The 24,006-nt window shown below is 35.7% G+C and overlaps 1 protein-coding gene across 2 annotated transcripts in view; it reads right to left on the bottom strand.

The window, feature by feature from the left end:
- Positions 1–24,006, bottom strand: part of me1 (malic enzyme 1, NADP(+)-dependent, cytosolic) — a 151,589-nt gene that overhangs the window by 51,885 nt on the left and 75,698 nt on the right. Inside the window, exons 4-5 of one of the 2 annotated variants that reach the window (XM_006626268.3) lie at positions 10,789–10,864; positions 9,096–9,257 (exon numbers count right to left, since the gene is read on the bottom strand). The exons of the other annotated variant lie outside the window; for it this stretch is intronic. Coding sequence (XP_006626331.2) covers positions 9,096–9,257; positions 10,789–10,864 — 238 coding nt within the window. The remainder of the gene's footprint in view (positions 1–9,095; positions 9,258–10,788; positions 10,865–24,006) is intronic. 2 annotated transcript variants of the gene reach the window in all.

Below are 24,006 nucleotides of genomic sequence, written 5' to 3'. Positions count from 1 at the left end.
TAAAAGATAAATCCTGATGTTTCTACTTAGCTCGTTCTTTCCTGGCAATACTGTAACAGCTATAAAAAATGACATCTACAATTATTCTATTTTAGGGAAAAAAAAGTCTGGTATTTGTAAAATGGTCCAGATTGCTTCTAGGGCTCCATACCAAATTCAGTGCATTTAATAAGCCAAGGTACATACAGTAGTCTGCAGAACCACTTTTTTTCCAAACCAACAGCTGACACTGTGCTGAAGTAGGTGTCATCCTTCAGCTGAGACTTTAATCAGAGGTCTTGACTACTTGGTCATTAATAATCCCATGACACTGTTCTTAAGAGTAGGAGTGTTAACCCCACTGTCCACTAAATTCAAACTGGGCTTGAACAATCTGTTCCACTTAAATTAATGAAGCAGGTTTTTGACTTCTCTACCTGATCAGTTCTAACTTATTGTATAGTACAGTAGGTGTTTTTGATGCACAACAGCTAGCTCACAGTTAGCAGCGTGCCTCCTATATGTAAAGCATTTTAGGATCCTTTGAAACAAAGCATTATATATACACTAAACCCATGAATTTATAGTTACGATAATAGGCATGTCAAATATTTGTTCACTGAAATCTTACAAAGAAATATCCCATGCTATTTGGTATTTACAATGTTCTGGCTTATATGGAAACAGTTTGAAAATATCTATTCCTACAGCACTGCATATAACACAAGAGGTTCCAAACAGGAAATAGCTCATTTTTAGTTGAATCCCAACAGCCTGAAACTGGGACAGAGGAGCAGAGACAATGAGCCCGCCACCCAGTGTGAAATCCAGTAGAAATTATGCAGATCTCATAACTGGATTATCCATTTACCCACCAGAATTGCACCAAGAAAAGCAACAAATTTGTGTATTGCTGCCAGGAATTCTCACGAACATTCTTATGTTAATAATTGAGAAGGGGTAAGTTTTGTTTTTTGCAACAAACTCTAAACAATGGCAAAAAAACTGTAAAATATATATATATAAAACTGAAAAGTTTTTTGGAAGAAGAATACCACCATGATACCATCCTGTTGTAGTCTTGGATCATAAGCTGTACAGGCCAATAGCCTCACTACTGGCCTGAAAACAAAGCAAGGACATAATAAAGTACTCCTACAGACATGTTTAATAAATTTACTGTAGACAGCTTATCAAACAACACATTGGCAGGATGGTTTCCAAAGCAAACCCCATTTCAATTCTGGATAATAGCATATATTTCAGTTTATATACAGATGTCCAATGAAAACACAAGTTTATATTCTACATCAATAGTTTATAAGCCATAATGACAATGTTATTTGCAAGTGCAACTGAGCAGAAGATTAATACAATAGCACTATTGCTTGGGACGAGAAAAATCTGACCTGAAATCATGCAATTTCTCAAGAAATCCAAGCGTTTCACGGGCATTTGAGGTAAAATTGCCTATACAAGTGCATTATGATTTTGTATAATTAAGCATTCAAAAATACATTAGAAAATGGATACCAATGGCTTTCAGAACCAAGTTTTCTCATTAAATGTTAAAAACAGCTATAAAGGCCGTACATAAAAACAGATAAGGATCTGAATGATGCAGTTTAAGAAATGTCTATAGAACTGAAAACATTTGTTGTAAATGAAAAGGATATCAAGTAGCAGTACAAAACAGATTTTAACCATAAAACTCAAAAAAGCCAAGCACTGTTTCATAAAAATTAGATAACCACTAATTAGTTTAACCATTTCGAATTAACATCAACAAGTAATATGGCAGTAAGGTTATAGAGTGTATGTTAAAAGCAAACAAAAGTATAAGAATTTCACCAGAAGATAGACCCCAGAAAAGGTTATATACCGTGGTGAAGCAATATGGTACAGTAGTTTTGTATAGAACTGATATTGACTCAGGAAAAGACTGCTGCTCAAAGTCAAGAGCAGAGGAACCAAATCATTCCACTGCTTAAAGCAATGTCCTACACTGACAGGCTGAAGGAATTGAACCTTTTAGTCTTCGACAAAGATGAATAAAGGTGGATTCAAGCTGAGGGATTTTTTTCAAAATGAACTGTGAAAAGCAAACTAGAGGGCACAAATGTGCCTCCTGTTCTAATTTTTAGCACTTTTTTGAGTAGTTTACTTCACCAAAAGGTTTGTGGGAGTATGTAACTAGCTATCCAGCCATGTTGTTGGTGCTGCTATCTTGGATTCTTTCAAGAAACTACTAGATAGATCCAAGGATGTCAACTGCTAACTACCAAACAGGTTAGCCAAGATGAGATGAACCAAAACAATGAGTCGCCCAAGTAACAAACAAAGGCATTTGATTTGTCTGTACTTTGAACTAGCTTTAAAATTGAAATCTGAAAAAGTTTTAGTGAGAAACATGGGTCTGCTTATAGCCAGAACACCAACTGATCCACTGTAAAAATGAGCTGCAATTGTACTATAACTGCATTAGCCAGAGTAAATTAAAATGAAGAAACCATTACACTATGGAGCACGTAAATAGATATTTTATGTTTTAAAAAATGTTGACCAGGAGAGAAATGTGATCCGTTTTTATTTTGAAACCCAGCATATTCCAATTCAATAACCACAAGAGGGCAGCAATTACATATGCAATTCTATTGTGTTCAACATTGCAATAGGTTATGAGAACGAGTGTTGTAATCTGAGAAAATGTAGAAACTCCATTTATACATTTAAATCGCAAAGACCTCCCATCCATATCTATCACATCTGGTGTTAATTGGTTACACAGCTTCCCCATCTGCTGCAATCTGATGTTTACACATTGGTCATTTTCATTTCAGCCATTAGTTCTATAATTTTAATCATAGTGTACAGATGATTCCTGCAAAATTTGGGAATTTACAATTTAAACCAAACTAATTTAAATTGGGGAGGTGCACCATGAACATGTGAAATTGGTCAGGAACACACAACCCTCAAGGCCCAACATTTACTTCATGCAGTCATGACTACACTGTCATCTGTTCACATTCTTTCATAGGAATTCAAATCGAAAACATTAGAAATTAAAATTCCAAACTGAATACATTCCTACTGCTGGTACTCGACCAACTAATCTCTAAATCTTTTAAATTTAGAGACTTCTGCCTTGAACAGTGGCCTTTTTAATTACTGTCTTCTCCTACTTTTTCTTCAGCCTTGTCCTCCTATTTCTTTCATTACTCTCCACACACCTGAGGAAAGGTCAACAGCAGTAGTGTATACTGCACTTTTCTTTCAGCATGGAATTAATATCTAATGTAATATTACATTTGAATTGCAGTTACCCCAGGATGATGCATGTTAAACTTTTACTGGCCAAGTTAATTTTAATCACAAGCAGTTTCCATTTGTGACAATGTTGCAATAAACCTATGCTCCCATTTTGGATTGATTTCTAATAGATTTCTTTTGTTGCACGTTTTGCTGAGCCACATTAAAGAGCATGGGTACAGTAGATGCTGCTGGTATTTGTCAAGTTTCAAATTAAACTGTTTACTGGTTCTGAAAAAATGATTTGAGCTTGCTGCTCATGTCACCATCTTGGTTTAAACAGTAGCATGTTTTTCATCTATCAAATCAAGTTAAATTTGGTATAATTCTCACTTAAGGTGATCAGCTGCATGGAGTCAACCCTGAGCAGTTTGAATGCTCAGAATGGCACCGATTTATCAGTTATCTTAGCTGAGACAGGAGCACCACTTTACTGTAGCTGAATGGCATTTCCCCCAGGATAACCACTATCAAATGCAGAGATAAAACAGTTTAACAGTGGCAGTATTAAGTTTTTTTTCCATCAATTTTGATACTCATTTTGTAGACTAATTTTCATCATTAGTTTTTTTACTCTTTGAATACTATTATTTCAGGGATTATGTCTGTAATAATTAATAATAATTGCTAACACTTAAATAGTGCTTTTCTGGATACTCCAATCAAAGCGCTTTGCAGGTAATGGGGACTCCTCTCCACCACCACCAATGTGCAGCATCCACCTGGATCTATGACTCCACCTGGATCATAGATACATCTATGACTATGTAGAGTTAAATACCTTATGTTTTTTTTTTAATAATGCAAGTTTGAAGTTGGAGAACAATACGGAAGTACAGTCAACTGAAATTACATTTTTATAGTCTAATTGTCTTATCACTACAGTGATACCTATCACGTTAGAAGTTATCTAGCTCAGCAGTTGTTGAAAAGGAGCAATTCTCAGTACAATGGTGCACTACCAAAAGTTTAACAATTAGGACTGGAAGGAAAGGTTATTGGAGGAGAAAATCTGGATTTAGAGATTACACATACAAAGTTTCAATTAGGGTTAGCAACTACCACATCTTCAGAACAATACCAACCATGTTCAAAGGTAAACTATAAAATGTTTTACCAGGGTCAGTAAGAATCCTTGGATCTTCTAGGTGCTTCTGTACCTGCAAGCTTAATAATAGTAACCTTACAATCCTGAAGCAGTGTGGTGAAACTGCAAGGTAAAACTCATTATACAGTAGGATGTGAAACTACATTGTGTAACTGGAGGAGCCTTGGCAAACACTGGTGAGAGTCAATGCCTCAACTGAGGGGATGGAGGCAGTGGTGTGAGATTAACAAAAACAAAAAGGAAAAAATAAAAAAATACACTGCTTTACACAGTGGCATCCAGGCTGGACTGTCCCTATTTAGTGGCATCCAGCCTGGGGAAAAAATTGCTTAGCACAGCAGTATCTAGACTGGAAGAAAAGGAGCGTGAGCCCAAAACTCAGCCTGCCCCAGTGGAAGATACACAGCAGGACAGGAGGAAAAAAGAAATAAAGGAAAAACTACAGTTTTATGCTCACATCCCAGTCCCCTCTAGGACGGTCACTGGAAGGCTCTCCCCTTGCAGGGGTCTGCATGTCCCTCTGGGAGTTTCTCAGAGTCTTAAAGGGTTCCCACAGCTGAGGCTCGTTCTTAATTAGCCAGGGCAGCTGTGGTGGCTAAGGCAATGCATCACCCTTAATCCAGGGCTCCGCCTCCACACTGAACACGCCCCTGCAATTGCTAAACGAGATTCCTATGCAATTGGAACCAGCATTATTTGTTGCATCTTAATGCCTCTTCAAAAATATTTTGGTTTGAAGAAAGATTCACAGAATAAGAGGGGCTGAATTTCACTAGGAGAAGCACAGCGTGTTGTATGTGACATTTTGAATGGGATAGTGGAAAAAAACTTGGCATGGCAGCAGTCATTAACAGATGAGGCTAGCTGCATGTTAATCTAGGTAGTTTTTTTTTCACAACTAGCTGACATACTGTGCAGGCCTCAATTTTCATGAGAGTTTGGTTCCAGAAACTGTTTTCAAAATCATAATTCAAATTTTTTTTACAGAAGTCCGATTTATGAGCCTTATGCTCATTGAATATTTTAGACTTCAAAAGTAGTAGCTTTCTAGCTATACTATGCATTGTTTAGTCCACAAACATTTTGTAATACCCTGTATCCTGGAATAAAATCAACAAGACACAGTAATTTGTGGATTAAACTGACTTCATAAATAAAAATAATTTGTGTCTTACATAGCAGAAGATAGTTAACTAAGTGATACATAATTTATTGTGGCTTTATGTAAACCCAGATTCATGCAAGTTAAACGTTACATTACCCACAGTCTCTGTATGTGCAATTCTCCACCAGACCTACAAGTTGGTCACTTCTGATATTGAGTTCCACCCAAGATGAAGCACGTAGGTTGCACTTATTAGATCTCCGTATGTTTCCACACTATTTTTAATGTGTTTTTTCTAGGGTGAGTCATCTCAGATGAGATTTACTTGAGTGTGTTTCAGGTCACTCCCTTGTCCTGAGGCCTATAAGAGATTCTTAGATCACTAAGATACCAAAAAACGAAACAAGCGAGCTATCCTAAAAGGCTTTCACTTGCTTGCAAACTTTCTGATGTTCCCAATATCCCTAATGTCTTCCCAGGGTCAGGGACTACCTCCGAATAAATAAAAGCGTGTTCAGTCTTTAAAAAGTCACAAGCAGGCAATCTAAATTAGAGCAATTATTAGAGCAAGACAAGGAAGGAGCAAGTAAACATGAACCTGGGACAAGTTTACTCAGCCTGGGCTCTCACTTCTATGATAATCAAGACCAGTAGATCCTAGGAGCCCATGTTTTTTTCAGTACACAAATCTGAATAGTTTACATCTGGGAGTGCTGTTCCCCCCACAGCACAGTAAAGCATAGTTCAAACTCATATAAAAAAGCAGTTACAGGGAGATTTAGCCAACACTACCACTATATTAAAGAAACATCTCTGCAGCTTCACTTTTATACCCGTATGGTGAATTAATCTGATAAACTGTAGTTGCCTGATAAATGTATGATGTCATTAATACTGTACCACATCTTAGATGTTCTCTGTAGCTGTGTAGTTACATGACATTTCCTGGGGGTTTATTTCTGTGCATATTTTCTTAGATCTTATGCCAAGAATAATGCCAGGGCAACAGAATATTTTGAATAAAGGCAGATTGCACTGAGTTATATTTACCTTCTAGCTTTACCAGTGACTTAATTGTTACCTCCAAATAAAACTGCTACGCCAAAGGGATTTAAGAACAATAATTCTGACACTGAACAGAAGCACAAAGCTTCCAACAGCTGTGTACTTCTGTTGCAACTAGGGAACACCAATACACTGCAGTATAGTGAAGAAAATTGGTCTCATTTTTGTAAAGCAACACATGGGCCAAAAAGGAGACCATCTAACATTACATAGCACTGTAATGGGCAATATTTCACAAACTTCCTTGCATTTGTAGTATATAGCACTTTTCACCCTAAAAAAGTCACTTTACTGACTATTTCATCCACTGTAGTGGACCACTCAGCTCAGTGATGTGCAGCCTTTATGCTTTAGCAGCAGGTCAGGTGAAGTGAGAAATGGTTCAACTGAATTAAGGGAGATTCTTTTGGAAAATCAGATGGTACAAATCCAAAAGGAGCATAGCCAGAATACTGGGGTTAACACGACTACAGTACCTCCTTCTGCAGTCTCTCTTGTCTTCCTAGTGGATCACTGTCTAGACCAGAGAGAGTCACCTACTGTTCCAAACCAGGAAGTCAATACATGTATATACAGAGAAGTAATAAAAAGTACGCGAACAAATAGTATAGTTTGTTTTTAGTGCTTTTCAGTACTGTAAACTAAAAACCATTAAGCAAATAATAATGCATTAAAAGCAATAAAACATGTAAATGAAAATGTCTAATGTCATCAATTACTTGTGGCATAACTTTGAATTTAGTCTTGGGTTAATTTCACTTATTCAATTTGCATGGTGATGGTCTAATAATGCCCTAGTCATATTGCTTATATAAATCCTTAGAAGTGGTTTAAAAAATAATCTTGAAACTTGTATTTTGAATTACATTACTGTGTGTTATAATTAAGTAGAATTTCACATCACTTTACCACAAAAATATTTAGGAGAGAAAGACACCCCCCCCCCGGCCTTGCAAAATCTTTACTATTGGCAAATTAAAAACTTCACAAATCTTAGATTATAGACTAATTTTTAAACCAAAACGTGATCTTTACACATTTCCTACATTTAGCTCTTTGCATTTGACATTCAAATTTCTTGAGGTACCTCATTAGCAGAACAAATTTTGCATTTTGCAATTTAGTGCTTCTTACCACTAAACTAGCAGCTATAAATAACAGTAACATTTAAAACATCTGTGTTCCACTAGACAGGGCAGTGTTTGCAAGTAACAGTCAAGGAAAACTTTAATTCAGGAAACTGTTAACCAGGAACAGCTTAATATTCTAACATTCTAACTTAAGATTTAAAAAAATTCTCTGAAAAATTTAACTACACAAAGCAACAGTTTGTCTTAACAGATAACATGACATTCTATATTTTTTTAAAAAGTGTAGCCCATTTTTTAAGTCATTGCATGAGTGAAACTATGTAAGGACTACATTTTCTTTTGTTTATAACTACATTCAATCATAAGACTTTTGTTTCAATGCATCTAAAGTTGAACAAACTGCTGCCTGAAGTCTAAATACAGTAACTAAAGCTACTCTTAAAAGCCACTGGGCTTTCTCTTCAAAACTTGGCATCATAACCATTAGAATTAAGTGGCAGCACATCTACGTTGCCAGTATTGCCTTTCAACTAAAACCTGGCAGACCATCCTACCAATAATTAAAAACCCCAAAGCAGCTGAGACACAGGAGAAATAATCCAGAAAGTTCTAGGAAGGATTTCAGATGTCTGTGTGGTTTGACCTGGTAAAACAGACACACCCTGAACAGATGCATTGCAGCAAAGAAAGGACTTCATGCATCATGTAAAAAATACAGAATCCCAATTTTTTAGAAATGAAGATATTTGCATATTTAAAAAGCCATATTAAGCACCAGTGTGAAGATTAATACACACTTAGTTTTTTTTAGAGGGGCGGGGGGCTCTCCTCACCACTATGGAGCCAACAGCTTAGCTTACTGTAGCTCAGCAGGTGTGAGCCTGGTCAGTACCTGAATGGGAGACCTCCTGGGATAAAACTAAGGTTACTGCTGGAAGAGGTGTTAGTGGGACCAGCAGGAGGCTCACACTGCAGTCTATGTGGGTCCTAATGCCCCAGGATAGTATAGGGACACCATACTGTAAAAAGGCACGATCCATTAGATGAGACGTAAAACTGAGGTCCTGACTCTGTGGTCATTAAAAACCAAGGGCGTTTCTCAAAGAGTAGGGCTGTAACCTCGGTGTCCTAGCCAGATTTCCCATTGGCCCTTACCAATCATAGCCCCCTAATAATCCCTATCTATGAATTGGCTTCATTACTCTGTTCTCCTCCCCACTAATAGCTGATGTGTGATGGGCATTCTGGCACACTCTGGCTGCTGTTGCATCATCCAGGTGGATGCCACACATTGGTGGTGGTGGAGGGGAGTCCCCATTACCTCTAAAGCTGTTTGGGTGGACTGTCCAGAAAAGCACTACATAAGTGTAAGCAATTATTATTAAGAATTAAAGAATTTGTGGAAAAACCTTGCAGTACTGCAAGCAGTAGATACCTCATTATTTGTGCCCACATCCAGCATCACCGGCAGACACTGGTGAGGTTTCACTCCACCACATGCAGTATAAAGTGCCAGCTTCCCAACAGGTATGCCCATTCCATAGCAGCCAAGATCCCCAAGACCAAGAATACGTTCGCCATCAGTCACAACAATAGCCTGTAGGGGAACAAATTAACTTCATGTTATTCAATTGTCCTTAATATCAAGCTGGGCACAATATCACAACCTTAATGAATGTCCCATATTTAAGGTCTTCATGAGGTGCAGCCAGTACTGTTCCAGAGATCTCGATGTACAGTGTATACTAGCAACAAATGTATAAACTAATTCCCCAAAATAACAGCTGTTTGATTAAAAAAAAAACTTCAAAATGATAGAGCTGTTTACTTTAGGTCTCCCTGCCAAAACATAGTCAGGGTACAAATTTTCAGACATTTGCACAAGGCACATATTTTAGCATATGAGAAAAGTCCCTTTTCAATTCTTCACATTTTCTAAAAAGCGTGCTGTACAATGAATTGTTCCCATTGACTTGTTTACTTTCAAAATGTGGACAAACCCTAAACAGTATTCAGCATCAACATCTAAACTTTGGTGTGAAGTTATTTCAGACACAGTGTACAGTTAATGTTTTCAGCATACTGTAACATTGCTTTGGTATTTAAACACCAATAGTATTCACGTTTTAAGATTGTTTAAACATAACTATTGTATTAAGTTCTGAGGACCACATAGTAAGAAGTATATACAGTACAGTAGAGTTATTGCAAAAAGTCCTCATACTATAAGGGCACTTTGCCTTATATTTGGGACGATATGCTTAAATTGTATTGAAACAGCTAGATTTTAGATGCAGTATACAAAAATCTAGAGAATACTTACTGTAACAGATATTTGATTATCTAGAATCACAGTTATTGCAAATGGTTTTAGTTTTTATTTCAGCATTCTTGCATAAATCAATGCAAAAGGCCATTTGATTCTTGTAAGGATACAGGAAGTATAGCTTTGTAACACAAAGGGGATTGTTTTCTTTTGAGGCTGTTCTTTGTTTTTATAATATCTTTTCATTAAACACCATTCCCTGAGCCCTGAATGGTATTTTGTTGGCCCTTCAAACTTTCAGAAGGCTAATTCATTTTGATACTTTGCTATATGATTCATGCACAAAAAAAAGTTATGAAAAGCCCTTTACAATACCCATCTAAAAAAAAGTCTACAGAAAATCACTCAGAACTCAAATGTTTCATCACTGGTGGAATTGATTTGAAATTGTAGGACAACTTTTAAATAAACACTGAATTCTGCCAAGTCAAACCCCCTACTTTAGCCATTAGTCTTAAGTTGTATGTCAAGGTTTCACAGTATGTTAAACATTGCTATGCTACACTGAAGTATTTGGGGAGGGAGGTATCTGGGGTGATGTTTTCATACTGATTGCCTGTTATGCACCTCCCTCCTCTACTTTTGGCTAATCAGCAAAACTACACTCCTAGGCAGAATCAGGGAGATCAAGACACTTAGATTTACATACAGTAAATTTCACGTGAAATTTGTGATCTACCAGAAGCAAGTTGTGACAAATTACCAACAGACAATTGACAAATTTTATATAGTTTACATAACATTTTCATAATCAAGCTTGATGTTTAACAATTCTGCTTAGGCACACAGGTTTAGAACTCACCCGAATATCGTTTTCAGGCCAACTTTTAAGCAATGTTGAGATGTGGAATCGATCATGAATTGTAATGAACAGACCCCTAAAACAATAAGGAAAAACATCAAATGGATATTTATCATTGAACTAAAAAATTCCTGCAATGAGATATTTGCTCGTTTTGCACATAAATTGCAAGTTGAATGACTTTCATCTCTCTTTAAAATACAGTATGTAACAATCTGCAACAAACAGAACCCTACATTAGTTACAGTTACAGTTTTTATAGTATTTTTAATTACATTTAATTTTCACACCTATAGTGTTAATATTAATTAAAAAAAACATGTGACTGTGGTAGGTATGGTATTCTATCAGTCATGTAGCGACATATGGTAATGATATGGTCTTAAGTATCACTTCCATATGTGCTGGGTGAACAGAAGGCTTCCTTTTATGATATATTCATTACATCTTAACCCAAAGTCGGCTTTAGACAAGATTTATAATGATTACAATCTACTAATGTAAGATTTGCACCACTATGACCGCTTAAACTTACCATCCTTACACAAGCAGTTCAGTTATAAAACATGTTTGAAATCAATTCTTTACATAAAACTTTCCTACAAAATGTATCAATATAAGCTATATTGATAAAATATATTGAATTCATATATTTAAAAAATGAGGAACATTATAGAAATGGGAGGTAAACTTAGAACCTATTAAAGCTGAATATGCTGTATATAATAAATATTTAACTAGATAAGCTAATTCAGGACCAGTTGTAATTTTCATGAATGTGGTCTAGTAGCTTGGTCCATGACAACTGGTACTATTTAAGTCAAACATTACACAAGATTACAAAATGCACACGAAAAAAAAACTTTCCATATACTGTAAGTGATCCCCAAGTTTGTTTCATAATGTAATAGAAGACAGTGGTCTGTATCTACTTGGTTTGTTTGATGTCACCCTTTTCGTTAATGGCAGTTTAGTGGATTTGGTGTAGACATCTAATTCTTTAACCAAACTTTGTGTTGAAAATGTTTGGATTGCAGTGTCTACCGTCCATTCTGGGCTCAATCAAGAAAGGTATCCCTTTAGTCATGTGGGAAAGCAATGGTTTTACTCTTCTGCTATGTAGTGGGGCTGCTGCAGCATTATGGCTGCCATCCTTTATCGATCGACGCATCCAGCAATAACTCCGTGTAGCCCCGCAAAACTGCAGTCTTGCTGTCGAGTCACAAACAGTTAACTGATCATTTTGTCCTGTACTGGACAATTAGTCCAGACTGAGGTGTTTAGAATTTATTTTGCTTGTTTATTTTTGTTTCCACTAATTTTATAATAACACGTCATCAAGCTAAAATTCTTATAAAAACATTCTTATTCTATCTGATATGGATTTACCTTATTGTTTTTGGCAAGCACTTTATAATATAAAAGATTAATGTACACGGTTAATACAATTTTTTTTTAATGTATTAATAATTAGCCCAGGCACAAACTAAATACTGACCATGAAATTCCCCAAACATTAATTTTACATTGTCAGGTTTTCAGTTTAAATTCGATCTGGAGCTTGCACTTTACAGTGCTTAGTTGTCAAAGGAATTGTCCTTTCACAGGAAATACTGCCAAAAGAACACTAAAATAAACTTTTAGCACAGCTTTTACAAATGGGATCACTTAATAAGGATCCAGGTGTGATTACCTGTTCTGATAATTGAACACTATTAAGACACTAAGAAAAGCTTCCATGGATCTCAAATTCCACTTCCAAGTACTGGAATTTTTATAGAAATTTGTAGGGTACAAAAAGGTTCTCAATATATACTACGAAAACAATTTACGTCAAGTATGTAGTTACCAAAAACTTCAAAATGCCCATTTTCTTTGAATGCTGGGTTATGTTTAGCTCAAAGTGCTGCAAGATAGAACACATTGAAAGATTTTCTGAAAGTGTTCCTTGACTACAGGCTCAGTTGGGAGAGCAATCAGTGAGTGTTCTTCTGATGAAGCAGCTTTCAGAGGTAAATTCAGCTGTTACTGTCAGCAGGGGTGACAAGTCGATCGAGTTCACCTCTTCCCGGAAAAATAAATGGGTGGAGTGGCTTTACTATAGTGCCCAGAATTAAACAGATAAAAAGGTTGTTTTATTTGTAGTATTGTCAGCTTAATATTTTAAGATACTGTATTTCAGTGATAATTTAAGTTGTCAAAACTGCATCATTATGGAATTATTGTATGTACTGTAACTGCATTAATAGAGTTCTTGTCATCACAAAGATACTGAAGTGCTTTACTTATGGGAATTGACTCACTTCATCTACCACTGAAGTGCAAGACCCATACCGGTGACATGGAGTAGCCATGCCCAGTCTCACAACATACTGTAGCAGATCAGTTGTACAAGTGGAGAAATCCTTCTTCCTTGAAATAAGGGGAACTAACGTTCAAGATCTGAATGAAAATTCAGGTTGGTCAACACTCAATTTTTCCCCCCATTACTATACGTCAAGCAAAAATAAGGGCAGTTTTTTTCTTAACATAGGAACATAAAAGGCTAGAAATAAAAGGGACACTTTTGGCCTATATGGTTTAAATAAAAGTTAAATCTGCCATTAAAACGTTTTCCTTTTGAAGACAAAATGTCTGTCCTTATAATCAAGCTGTAAATGAAATTCTCAAGACATGGTTGAATATAACATCAAGTGCTACAGTACGTCTGTCTTCTTAGTTGATATAGGAGATATTTAAGTTAACACTTAATACATAAATGAAGATCAGAATGGAAGAGAGAAAAGTGGGCCCCATCAGTTTTGCCTTTGAAGTCCTCGGGCGGCTTTATCTCCTCCGTCTTTATCAGAATGATTGTACCTCTTGAGTGCCGTCTGGTGCCCCAGTGGAATCCTTCATTTCGGACAAATACAAAATGGTTTAGACATTCCAAGGCACAGCCGGCTAAAAACTCAAAGGATCCTCTGTGACAAACTTGTATTCACAATATACGAGCTCTTATACAAAAGGAGTATTTACAGCTCACAAATGTGATTAGTAACAAGACATTTGTGCTCCAATGTAGAGAGGAATTTCCAGTACTAAAGCTATTAAGCCACAACTTATTATATTATACCTTTAAGCCACAGCTTATTGCAAATTCTTTCAAATTACATTCAGTTAAAGTTTCCAAATATAATTAAAACATGCATCTTTTTTCCAGTCACTTTATACAAGGGATATACAGTAGTACATGCAAATTCGTTTCATTTACCATCATTTCGAAAGGCTGGGCTAAGTTTTTCCGGTTCATTCTATACACCTGGAATTCACATAACAGCAAACTTGAACTTTACATTGCATATTTTAGCCAAATGGTCCAAATTTCCTTTGGGAACTTTAACTCCAATAAGCCAATGATTCAAATATCTGTGTATAGCATTACTATATTTTAACCTGTACTTTAAAAAAAATGTTTGAAGGGAATTTTGAGCTGGAAAATTTAAATCTAAAGTTAGTAATATTAGAATGTAAAACAGTCAGGGTATTATAACACTAAGAGGAAACTGCACCCTTTGCCGTTTCATGACAAGCCAAACTTAATTTTTGGAAAGATTCATATTTTCCACATGACTTCTCATGCATTGTCTAACACAAAACATTTCAGCCACTTCACCACTTACTGTATGAATGTCCTTTTATACAATGTAATTACTATATGTCCACAGTTGTTTAAATGTCATTTATCCTGTTAGTACCTTGATTAAACTGATGGATCTTTTTGTACAAAGATAAGTACAGTAGGTAGCACAAACATTCCATAACAGCTAAGAAAAACATGGTTTTACAAATGTAAAACCTTAAAAAAAAGATTTTTAATCATGTCATTTAAAGCATGTGTGATTTTAAGGGAACTGTAAGGTTTTAAAGTGAGCATTTCACCTCCATTTCTAATGCATTTGGTCAGAAATGGTTCATATTGGTATTTAACTAGAAAGAGCATTGCATGGTATTTAGTAATATAAATTACTTGCTTCCAGAATGCAGTCTTTAGTAATGCTTGGAGGGTATAATTGGCAGTGGCAGTCTAATTAGTAAAGGCAGCTAGCATGCAAGACTGCTCCTCTAGAATACCAGTTTCATTTTGTGAAGGATTACCCTGCTTTTGTAAGATCGGAAAATCCGGTCAATGGCCAGCTGGCAATTAAAGAGCCAGACAGTCTGAGAAAGTAATATTTTAGACACTGTACAGTTAAATAAAACCAAAAAAACATTCTAAGCAACGTCATTACACAGCCTCAAGGTACATGTGTTACAGCTTGAGGCATACTAGTTTATATGGCTCTATAGTAATATTTACCACAACATGGCACCAGAAATGATGGGCAATGTCATATTTTAAATATGAGGTAGTGTGGTTTAATTTTTCTGCTGTTTCCTATATTTAGGGTATTTCTGAGCAAATTAGTACATTAAGAACAGCAAATTGGCTTGTTGCTGTAAGAAAGCCTTTTTGTTTGCATTTTAAGATCAATGCTGTCGTAAATGTACTGTATTCATTCAACAGCACTTTATTCATATTGAGTGAACAGCCACATTCATCAGATACCATCTTTGCAAAATTTTAAAATGTTAAGTTCTTCTCCTGCCACAATCACGTTATGTATCATAATCACACAAATTAAAAGAACCAGAATTATAATCAATCCATCACCTCTCAGACTTACAGTATATGCCACAGTATTGATTTTGTACCATTTTTGGCTTTTACCTAAAAAAAAAAACTATTTGCCATAAAGTGAAATGTACCAGAATTGCAGTTAAAACATCTGGAGGTTGGGCAATGCTTTAAGCACGACAAAAAAAAAAAAAAAAAAAAAAAAAAGGTTAAAAAACCACCATTTTCATTTTCACAAATTCAGCTTCCTCTTGTGTTATGTGGACTAAGTACTGTACAGTTGGCCTAATGCCAACATGGCAAATCAATGAACAGGTCAAGCTTGAGTTTCTCTTTGTCTCATCACTCCATGTTCTTTAGCTCAAGATGGTACAACTGACTTACAGGCTAAAACTTCAGTTAAGCCAGTAATGGCTTATGAAGTTTCTTTTTCTGCTTCACTACAAATATTGCACCCATTTTGTGAGACTAGAGAAATGTTTGAATAAGAAACATTTTACCTATACACATACTTTTAATTTTTGGCGAATTCTAATCAGCAGACATCACATCATACTTTACCTTGGAAAACAAACTCATCTTGGCAATGTCATTTAATAGTTTGATATTTAAAAAAAAAAGTCAAATAAACTTGTTTTGGCATTTTAAATTTATTTTATTGACTTAGAAAAACAAAAACCATCTCAATGTTTTTTTAATGGACAAATGTAATTCTAAAATCTGCAATTTTGGTCCATATAGTTATCAAATAAAAGTGCATTTAGGTAGTACAAGAGAGAAAACTAATATTAATCTTTTCAAAATGTGTATTTAAACTAAATGGAGTGGAAAACCAGAGGTTCAAACGCATTCAGCGCAAATCAGATACTACCAAGACTGGAAGAAACTGTGGAATCAAGTATTATCCAGAGAAACTGAGCTTTATGTTGACAGTTTTCATCAGTAACAATACATTATTCTGTGGAGGTTCTCTAGAAAGAAATCATTATTTGCAAACAAAATCCCTTGGCACAAGAACAATCTTTGAGAGAACCTGTGCATCAAATACTTCTCCTTTGAACAGACAGAATTCTTTCAAAGATAATTCAGTGAACATGCGAAATACATAATTTTTTGATTGCAGTAGCAATAGAATGAATCAAGGGGGAAAAAAATGTTCAACCCGTGTGCTTCACAAGCAGAACAGTTACAATTCATATTTTCTAAGATACTTTGACATGTAGCTGAAATGTTTACACAAAAGAAGAGGTTTCTTCCAAATGAAAACTTAATGGATAATGAATGTTATTAATAATGGATACTTGTTACCAATTCTACATACAGGAGTATCCCATTACATACAAATCTTAGACAATACGAATAAAAATCAATACTATCCTGAGAATCAAAAGGAACTTAAAATTACAAAGTTGGGAAACATTTTTAGAAGTACTATTTGTAGGTGTACTGAATTTCTGGAATGGACAACATATGTTGGAAGTCACTGGATAGTAGAGTGTTTAGCAAACAGCAGGAAGCAATATAATATACATGAATGTACAGTATACTGTATGCAAGGCATGCTTTGCATCGGTTGCAGATGCCATCTTGGGCATTTCTACGCAATTCCTCTGTCTTGATAAGTATGTGCATGTTCACTGATCCCTGAGCCCCGGGTGCCACATCCTAAAAATGAGGAGTGAGTCTCACGTCTGGTACGAAGGGTATCTGCAGTATGTCATTTTCAACTTGCAAAGAGGCTATAACTCAAACCTAACAATAGTTTTGGACAAAGTTGTCAGAAGTTGATATGGGATGGTTCAGGGCAACATCGCTATTACAAACTGTCCCATCCATGAGCTCTAGAGCAGGATGGGTGAGCACACAGCAGTACCATAATACCCACAGCAGGAGGTGCAGAATGTGAGGAGAGTACACCCCAGTAGGCTCTCTCCTGCCTACTGAACCCCCCCTGCCCACACACACACACAACATTCCCATCTCCCATGTTCATGGACTAATTTATGAAAATCCAGTCCTTCTCAGAATCCACTGAAAGTATTGGTTTACTGAATTTCACCATTTTAGTATTTCCAAAACAAAACATTCCTTGTGAACTTCTTAATGATCTGAAAATAAAAAGATAAGCTTACAAAACCGAGGAAGCTAGCAGCAACGGTACTGTCATTTCAAATCACATCAAGCATTCTCATTACATTTGAGTGCTACCAACAGCATGTCTAACATAAATAAGCTTTTAAGAAATATCTAAAGCCAAATTTTGGAACTAAACAGAATAAAATAGGAATTAATTTGGCTTCACTGCATAATCAAGGTCCTGCAATTGATCAGCAATATTAAAGGTGGAAATATCTGCTACAATCTGCTACAATCGCTCTTATTCAGGTGAAGTGAGAGGAATATGTAGTCAGTAGCAATGGCTGAGGTACCAGCATTTAAAAGCAGTTACATTTATTAGACTAAATTATGAAAAAGATGGGGGCCTGGTGTGAAAATGTACATTAGTATCAGTCTGTTAAACCTTCATGTGATGGAAGCCAAGCCTTTTCAAATCATTTTCCCTTAATTCACCAATCACAAAAACCAAATGCACACTGCAGCACCTTCGTTTGTCCTTCTTAGCTCCTGTTCTCAGATATTAAATACACATTTTGACAGACTGCAAACCAGAGGAATCCTTATTCTCCTGCATCTTTGTTAATCTTCATTATCCACCCATCCAATTTTTATAGGTGACCCTAAATCACTATTTATCATTAGATAAAGATTAGGTATATTTGTTAACGTAATTGTTCAATTGAGGAAGTATCAATGAATGGAACACAGGACCCTTGAGGACTTAAGGCATTGTGTGACAAGACAGCTGTACATGTCATAATGGCGTTTTTATAACAGGTGAGCAAAAGGGAAAGGAAAGGTATCAAACAGTCTAGTTTGTTTACAGCGCAGGAAAAATAAAATGCCAAAAGAAGTCTAAACTTTTTTGAACCATTAACTACTTATGACTTCAAGTCTCTTACACAGCCAGGCAATTAAGCTGCCTATGGCATCAAATCAACCTTTAAACTTAAGTCTCAGGGCCATCAACAAATTCTATATCTACACTGCAGCCTCCCTCTGAGGATAAGTCTCTCAGTGTCAGCCACTTGGTCAGTCACTTCCTTCCCCTCTGATGAAGACCAAGGATTGACTTGCTGTTCACAGACAAGATCAACCAAACTGCTTCCAGGTTACTAGTCTTCCAGACACCTGACCAGGTGCCGGAAGATCAATAGGTAAGAAGTCTTTAGCTCATTCAACAATTTACTGGGGAATGTGGTTTAGATAAAGTCATCCTATTTAATCTAAACCATCATTTCCAATTGTTCCAAATGATCTCTCAATTGTCTCCTAGACCACAGTGCTACATTGTATTTAAGCTTGATGTGATCAAGTTTAATTGAAATGGTTAAGACAAAATTTTAAAATGTGTACTGTTTTAAGCTCCACAACAGCAAAGTCTTGAAATTTGGTGTTTAAGTACTGTCTTTTTGGTTAAACGAAAGACAAATATATTCTATTCATAAAACACAATAAGTAGTTATTGCTGCACAAAAGAAGTTAATCTAAAAATCTTGGAATACATGAATACAAAATAACTGAGGAAATTCAGGAAAATTTCAATCAGCATCAACACGTTTGTTGCATTGTGATTGTTAACCCACTGTCTATGATTTTTGCTCAATAAGAAACAAGGATGGTATTGCCCAGATTATAGATAAACTCATTACCACACTTGCATGATTTTATCATGTATTTTCTGAAATGACCAAGTAAACAAGTGTATTGTTGTTGCCTTAAAGCAGCATCTTCCCCCACATATACTTCTTACAACACTTTATACGGCATTGAAACGATGTTAACCTACTTAGCAAATATTAGATCTCGTACTTTAAAATGTTATTTATCCCTTGCACTCAAAGATGTTTTTTCATTAATCCAAAGATGACTAATAAGACCAATACTGCATCACTACACAGTCTGATAGTTGAGAAATGTTTCTGAATTTATAGTAGACAGATGTACGGTATACTGCACAATCCAGTCATGTTCAGCTTTCTTGCTCTTGGTAACTGATTCTGAAAGTGATTCAGATTTCAGAATGCTGGATTTCTTCAACAAGAACAGTCTTCTAAAATAACTCAAAATATCGAAAGTGTTCTGCATTCTTTATACATGGCTAGGGGTAATGAACAGCAGATACCAGATGCACTGTCCTGCACCACGCACCAAAGACTTGATTGAGAATGTGCTGGGGATGAGAATTACTTGTGAATACTTAGATTTAGTAATATTCTGTTGACTTATACCGTTACTGTTGAATTGTCAGGAACAGAAATGGGATGGTTTTGTATTCCAAAGTTGCATGCTCAAATCTTCAACATTGCTTTGAAAACCAGGTGAAAATTGTTTGATGCCACTCAAGTCTTGCTTAAACTAAATGAGGAAAGTAGTGTGAATAAAACCAAGCTTTCACTGTGTTCCATACCTGCTCGTACCTTTTTTGTAAACAAAATGCCTTTAATCAGTTTTATGAATGGAAGGGAAAGTAATACTGTATATTAAGGATAAAATCCATTTTTGACAATATGGTTACTCATGGGCTATATACAGTACAGGTTAGCAGTAGATCATATGGTGGGTTCTGAAGCACCTAGGGACCTGAAAACAGGTTCTTTAGAGCAGAAAGTCTTCAAACATAGCAGGCCTAAAAGAATGATCATGGTATTTTAAGTTACAGATTAAAATGGTATACATTACCTTCTTAACATGTAATGTTAGTTTCATGTACTCTTTATGTTGATGTGATGCTCATGTCACAGTAAAGTGTTCCTGTACTCGTGATTTACAGATTAAGTACAGCTTATACACAAGATACAACTTTAATATATCTGATAATGCTCTCATAGCAATGAAACAAACTATATGAATATATAATTTATATGATCTGAATAAAGAGCAACAATTAAGACCTTATTACAAAAGGGCATAAGAATGTAACAGACTATTTATACTATAAAGTGTTACAAAAACAAATTATTCTCTCATTTATTCAATACCCAACACATTGTTCATGAGCCCATTTTCATTAAATTCCCAAACTAAAAAAATAGTACTTGAAATGAGTCAAGTAATAGAATTGTGCAAAAAAAAAATTCAGAAGAATTAATTGGAAAGAACAACCAGGAGTTCCACACATTTCATCCATAGTTGAAAATATTTTATATTATATTATAGCATGCTTTATTACTGTATACTGTTTTTACCATGATGCAGCAAACAATAAGAAGGGCATGTTTTACAACTGGAATAGTGAAATGAGGTACGAGTTCAGATTACTGTTCAAGTGGCATTATATACAGTAATTTATATAGCAAAAAAAATGTATACCTAATAAAAGGTTTTAAGAGGCTTAAAAGCTTCAATCCTACAACAAAGATGTCTGGCAGTGGAAGAGACCCTTCTTATTTAGGCAACACAGTTCCTGATATTCGATCAGAAGCATCACTCAAAATACTGCAACCCTGTTATTACTCCCCAGAGAAATGTCTTATCACCTGTGCTTGTTCATATTTGCGCAGTGCATAGGAAATCACTTTGCTCAAAATGTACATATAAAATATACTGTATAAATATTGGGAAAGTACTTACTGTATTAATTTAATAACCAATGGATCTCCAGAGGGAAAAAGCCCTGAATTACATGCAAAAAAAACTGGATAGGAATTGGTAAATATAAGGATGTCATCTTTGATGATGGGGGAAAAACGTTATACAATGATTGAAAGCCGATTACTAGAAAATTGCATTAGATTGTTGCAGCACTTTCTGGATTCATTTTCCCCACCTCATGTCCGACAGAACAGATCATTTGCCTGACATTGAGCTTTGCAAGATCATGAGCGCTGGATGGAAAGGAGCACACACTGGTACTGACTTTTGGCTGTAAACAATGCATTCTTGCTGATGTCTTTTAAAAAAAAAGGCAGAAACTACTGTACCTGCCAGATTCTCCTCAGACTGAAAAGCCATAAAGCTCGTAATTTTTTCCCCACAGCTGCTCGGGATCAGCTTTCCATTCCTAATGCAAGGTCCATCAACCAAAGTGTCAATCTCGCCCTACACATTATTGTTGAGAAGGTGAAACTTGTGGGTTTGTAAATACCAAAACAGTGACAAACGGAGCAAAAGATTACTATATGTCAGATGAGTATTTCATTTCACTTGAACTGTATACAACTACAAAGTCCAAATAACGTTTTATAAATGGAAATTGTAAAACTGCCTCATTTTGTACAACATTCACTAAGATATAACTCTTACAATAATAGCCTGAGAATGAGACTACAGATTTACAGCATGCTTAAGTTTGCCGTAACTTCCAGATCATTACAATTACAAGAACTGTGTAAAGGGTGCTCACTGTGAGTTGTGCTCCCACTATTTTTAACAGCTTTGCCAACAAAAAACAATTTTACAAATTTTCATTGTACTGTGGAAAGATATAGCATAAAAATGTTACAATGGACTAGTTAATTCTCCAGTCCTTAAATGGAACCAGAAGTTGTGATCAATTTAAGCAGCTTCATGTTAATGTTCCTTTAGAATTTTCATGGAGCTTTTGTTCAGTCTTTTTTACAGAAGAATAATATACTGTATTAAGAATAAGAACAAGGGTTACAAAAAGAGCCCGGTTGCTTTATTGGAGGATGTTTTTCCAATTTTTACTTGAAAGAAGCCAAGGTATAGGCTTCAACATTGTGACAAGGTAACTTGTTCCATGCGCCTTCACCTATTTATGTAAAGGAGCATCTAACCTTGAGTCTTACAAACTTTTTAGTTTGTTAGTGTCCACTGGGTCATGTTTCACTCCATCAACATGGAAAAACAATCACTGACATGAAGAATTGTACATCGATCACCAAGAGTGTTTTGTTCAAACTTCATTGCAGTTCAAAATTTTAAATTAATACAACGTGCTGCATAACACTCATAACATGATTAATCCCCACCCCCATCTAAAGTACTTAAGCATAACATGTGTGCACTTTAATGGTCACAATCAATATTTCAGGATAAACTTCATTTTCAAATCTATTAAACGTTTCCCCAACCAATAACTGTTTCAATGTGGTTGCAGAAAAGTTCTGAGGAGAAGCTGTTGCAATATTGTGGTCCATCACCTTCCCATGCATGGCTATACAGTATGCACCTTGATGGTCACCAGATCAGATTGTAGTTAAATGTATAGGAGTAGTGGACTCACTGTAGCCTAAACTACAGAACATTTCAGTAATATGAAATACTTTGGAATATTTCCTAAGACAACACTCTAAAATGCCCAACATCTGGAGTCCTCTTGGTTACCTTGCATTATAAGCTTCAGGCATGAAATAAAAAAATATTTTCTGTACTTTCCCCTGCTTTTTAAATATATTACCTCATAACTCAATAGAAAAAAAGTCTTTAAATATCATACAATAAAAAGTAGCACACATGACACAATGAGATAATCTGTTATATAGTCTAAATATAGACACCATTACACCCTTCTGTTACAGTTAATTTATTTCAGTGAAGCGGTAAAGAATCATCTCCCCAAAATCAAAAACTGTAGACAAAAATCAAAACATAGGCCTACAGATAAAACTTAAGTTCATGTCACACCGAGCTATTTTTAGGCATTAACATTATACTGTATTTTAAACCTCATCAGAAAAGCTTCTCTAGTGCCTAGAATGACAAATTACAAATTTTCTTCTCATAAGGTCAATTAATCTAAAGACTTCAAGAAACTCCATTTTGAAAACACAAATTAAGTGCAGATTTTTTTACACTTGGTTGTTAGCATTTTATTTCCAAGTTTAGATATTCTGTTATCTACATCTGATCCCTTCTGTTGGACATTATCAGCACAAAGGTTTTTTGGCTGCAAGAAACTGTTTCTGAACACATATCCAAATACAGTGAGACTGCAGGTTGGTCAAGTAAGTAAGTCAAAGCGCATAATTGAATTGTGTGATTTTGCCCTGTTAGTGTAAATAGAATAGGGCTTGATCCTCCTCATATACAGTACATATCTTTAAAATGCTCATTACCATGAAGTGCTCACCTTCTGAAGTTTGGTATAACATCTTTCCTAATATGTTACATTAGGGATCTTGTTAATTCTGTTGTACATGGTTTATAAAAGTAGCTATTCTTAGGTGTAAAAGTGGCAAACTAACCCAGGATACCTGACATTTGTAATTAAGTTTAAACACTACCAGCAGTTGCAGAACAGGTATTTCGCATATCTCTGACAAAAAGTATTAAGTGGCACATGCAATCTATGGTTCCCAAAAGGTTGGAGAAATCAGAAGTGCCAAAATGTGCTTTTTTTTGGGGGGGAAGCAAACAATTTGGCAGTTAAACGTAAAGCTGTATTGATGTGAGCACAATGCAGACAGCCTCTGGCACAGTGTAATATTTCACCATTGCCAGGATGGAATGGCTTGCCTAGTTGAAACATCCCAGGTAAA

This window comes from Lepisosteus oculatus, chromosome 2, assembly GCF_040954835.1.
Source record: "Lepisosteus oculatus isolate fLepOcu1 chromosome 2, fLepOcu1.hap2, whole genome shotgun sequence".
NCBI lineage: Eukaryota > Metazoa > Chordata > Actinopteri > Semionotiformes > Lepisosteidae > Lepisosteus > Lepisosteus oculatus.
This window is presented reverse-complemented; position numbering and strand designations above follow the sequence as displayed.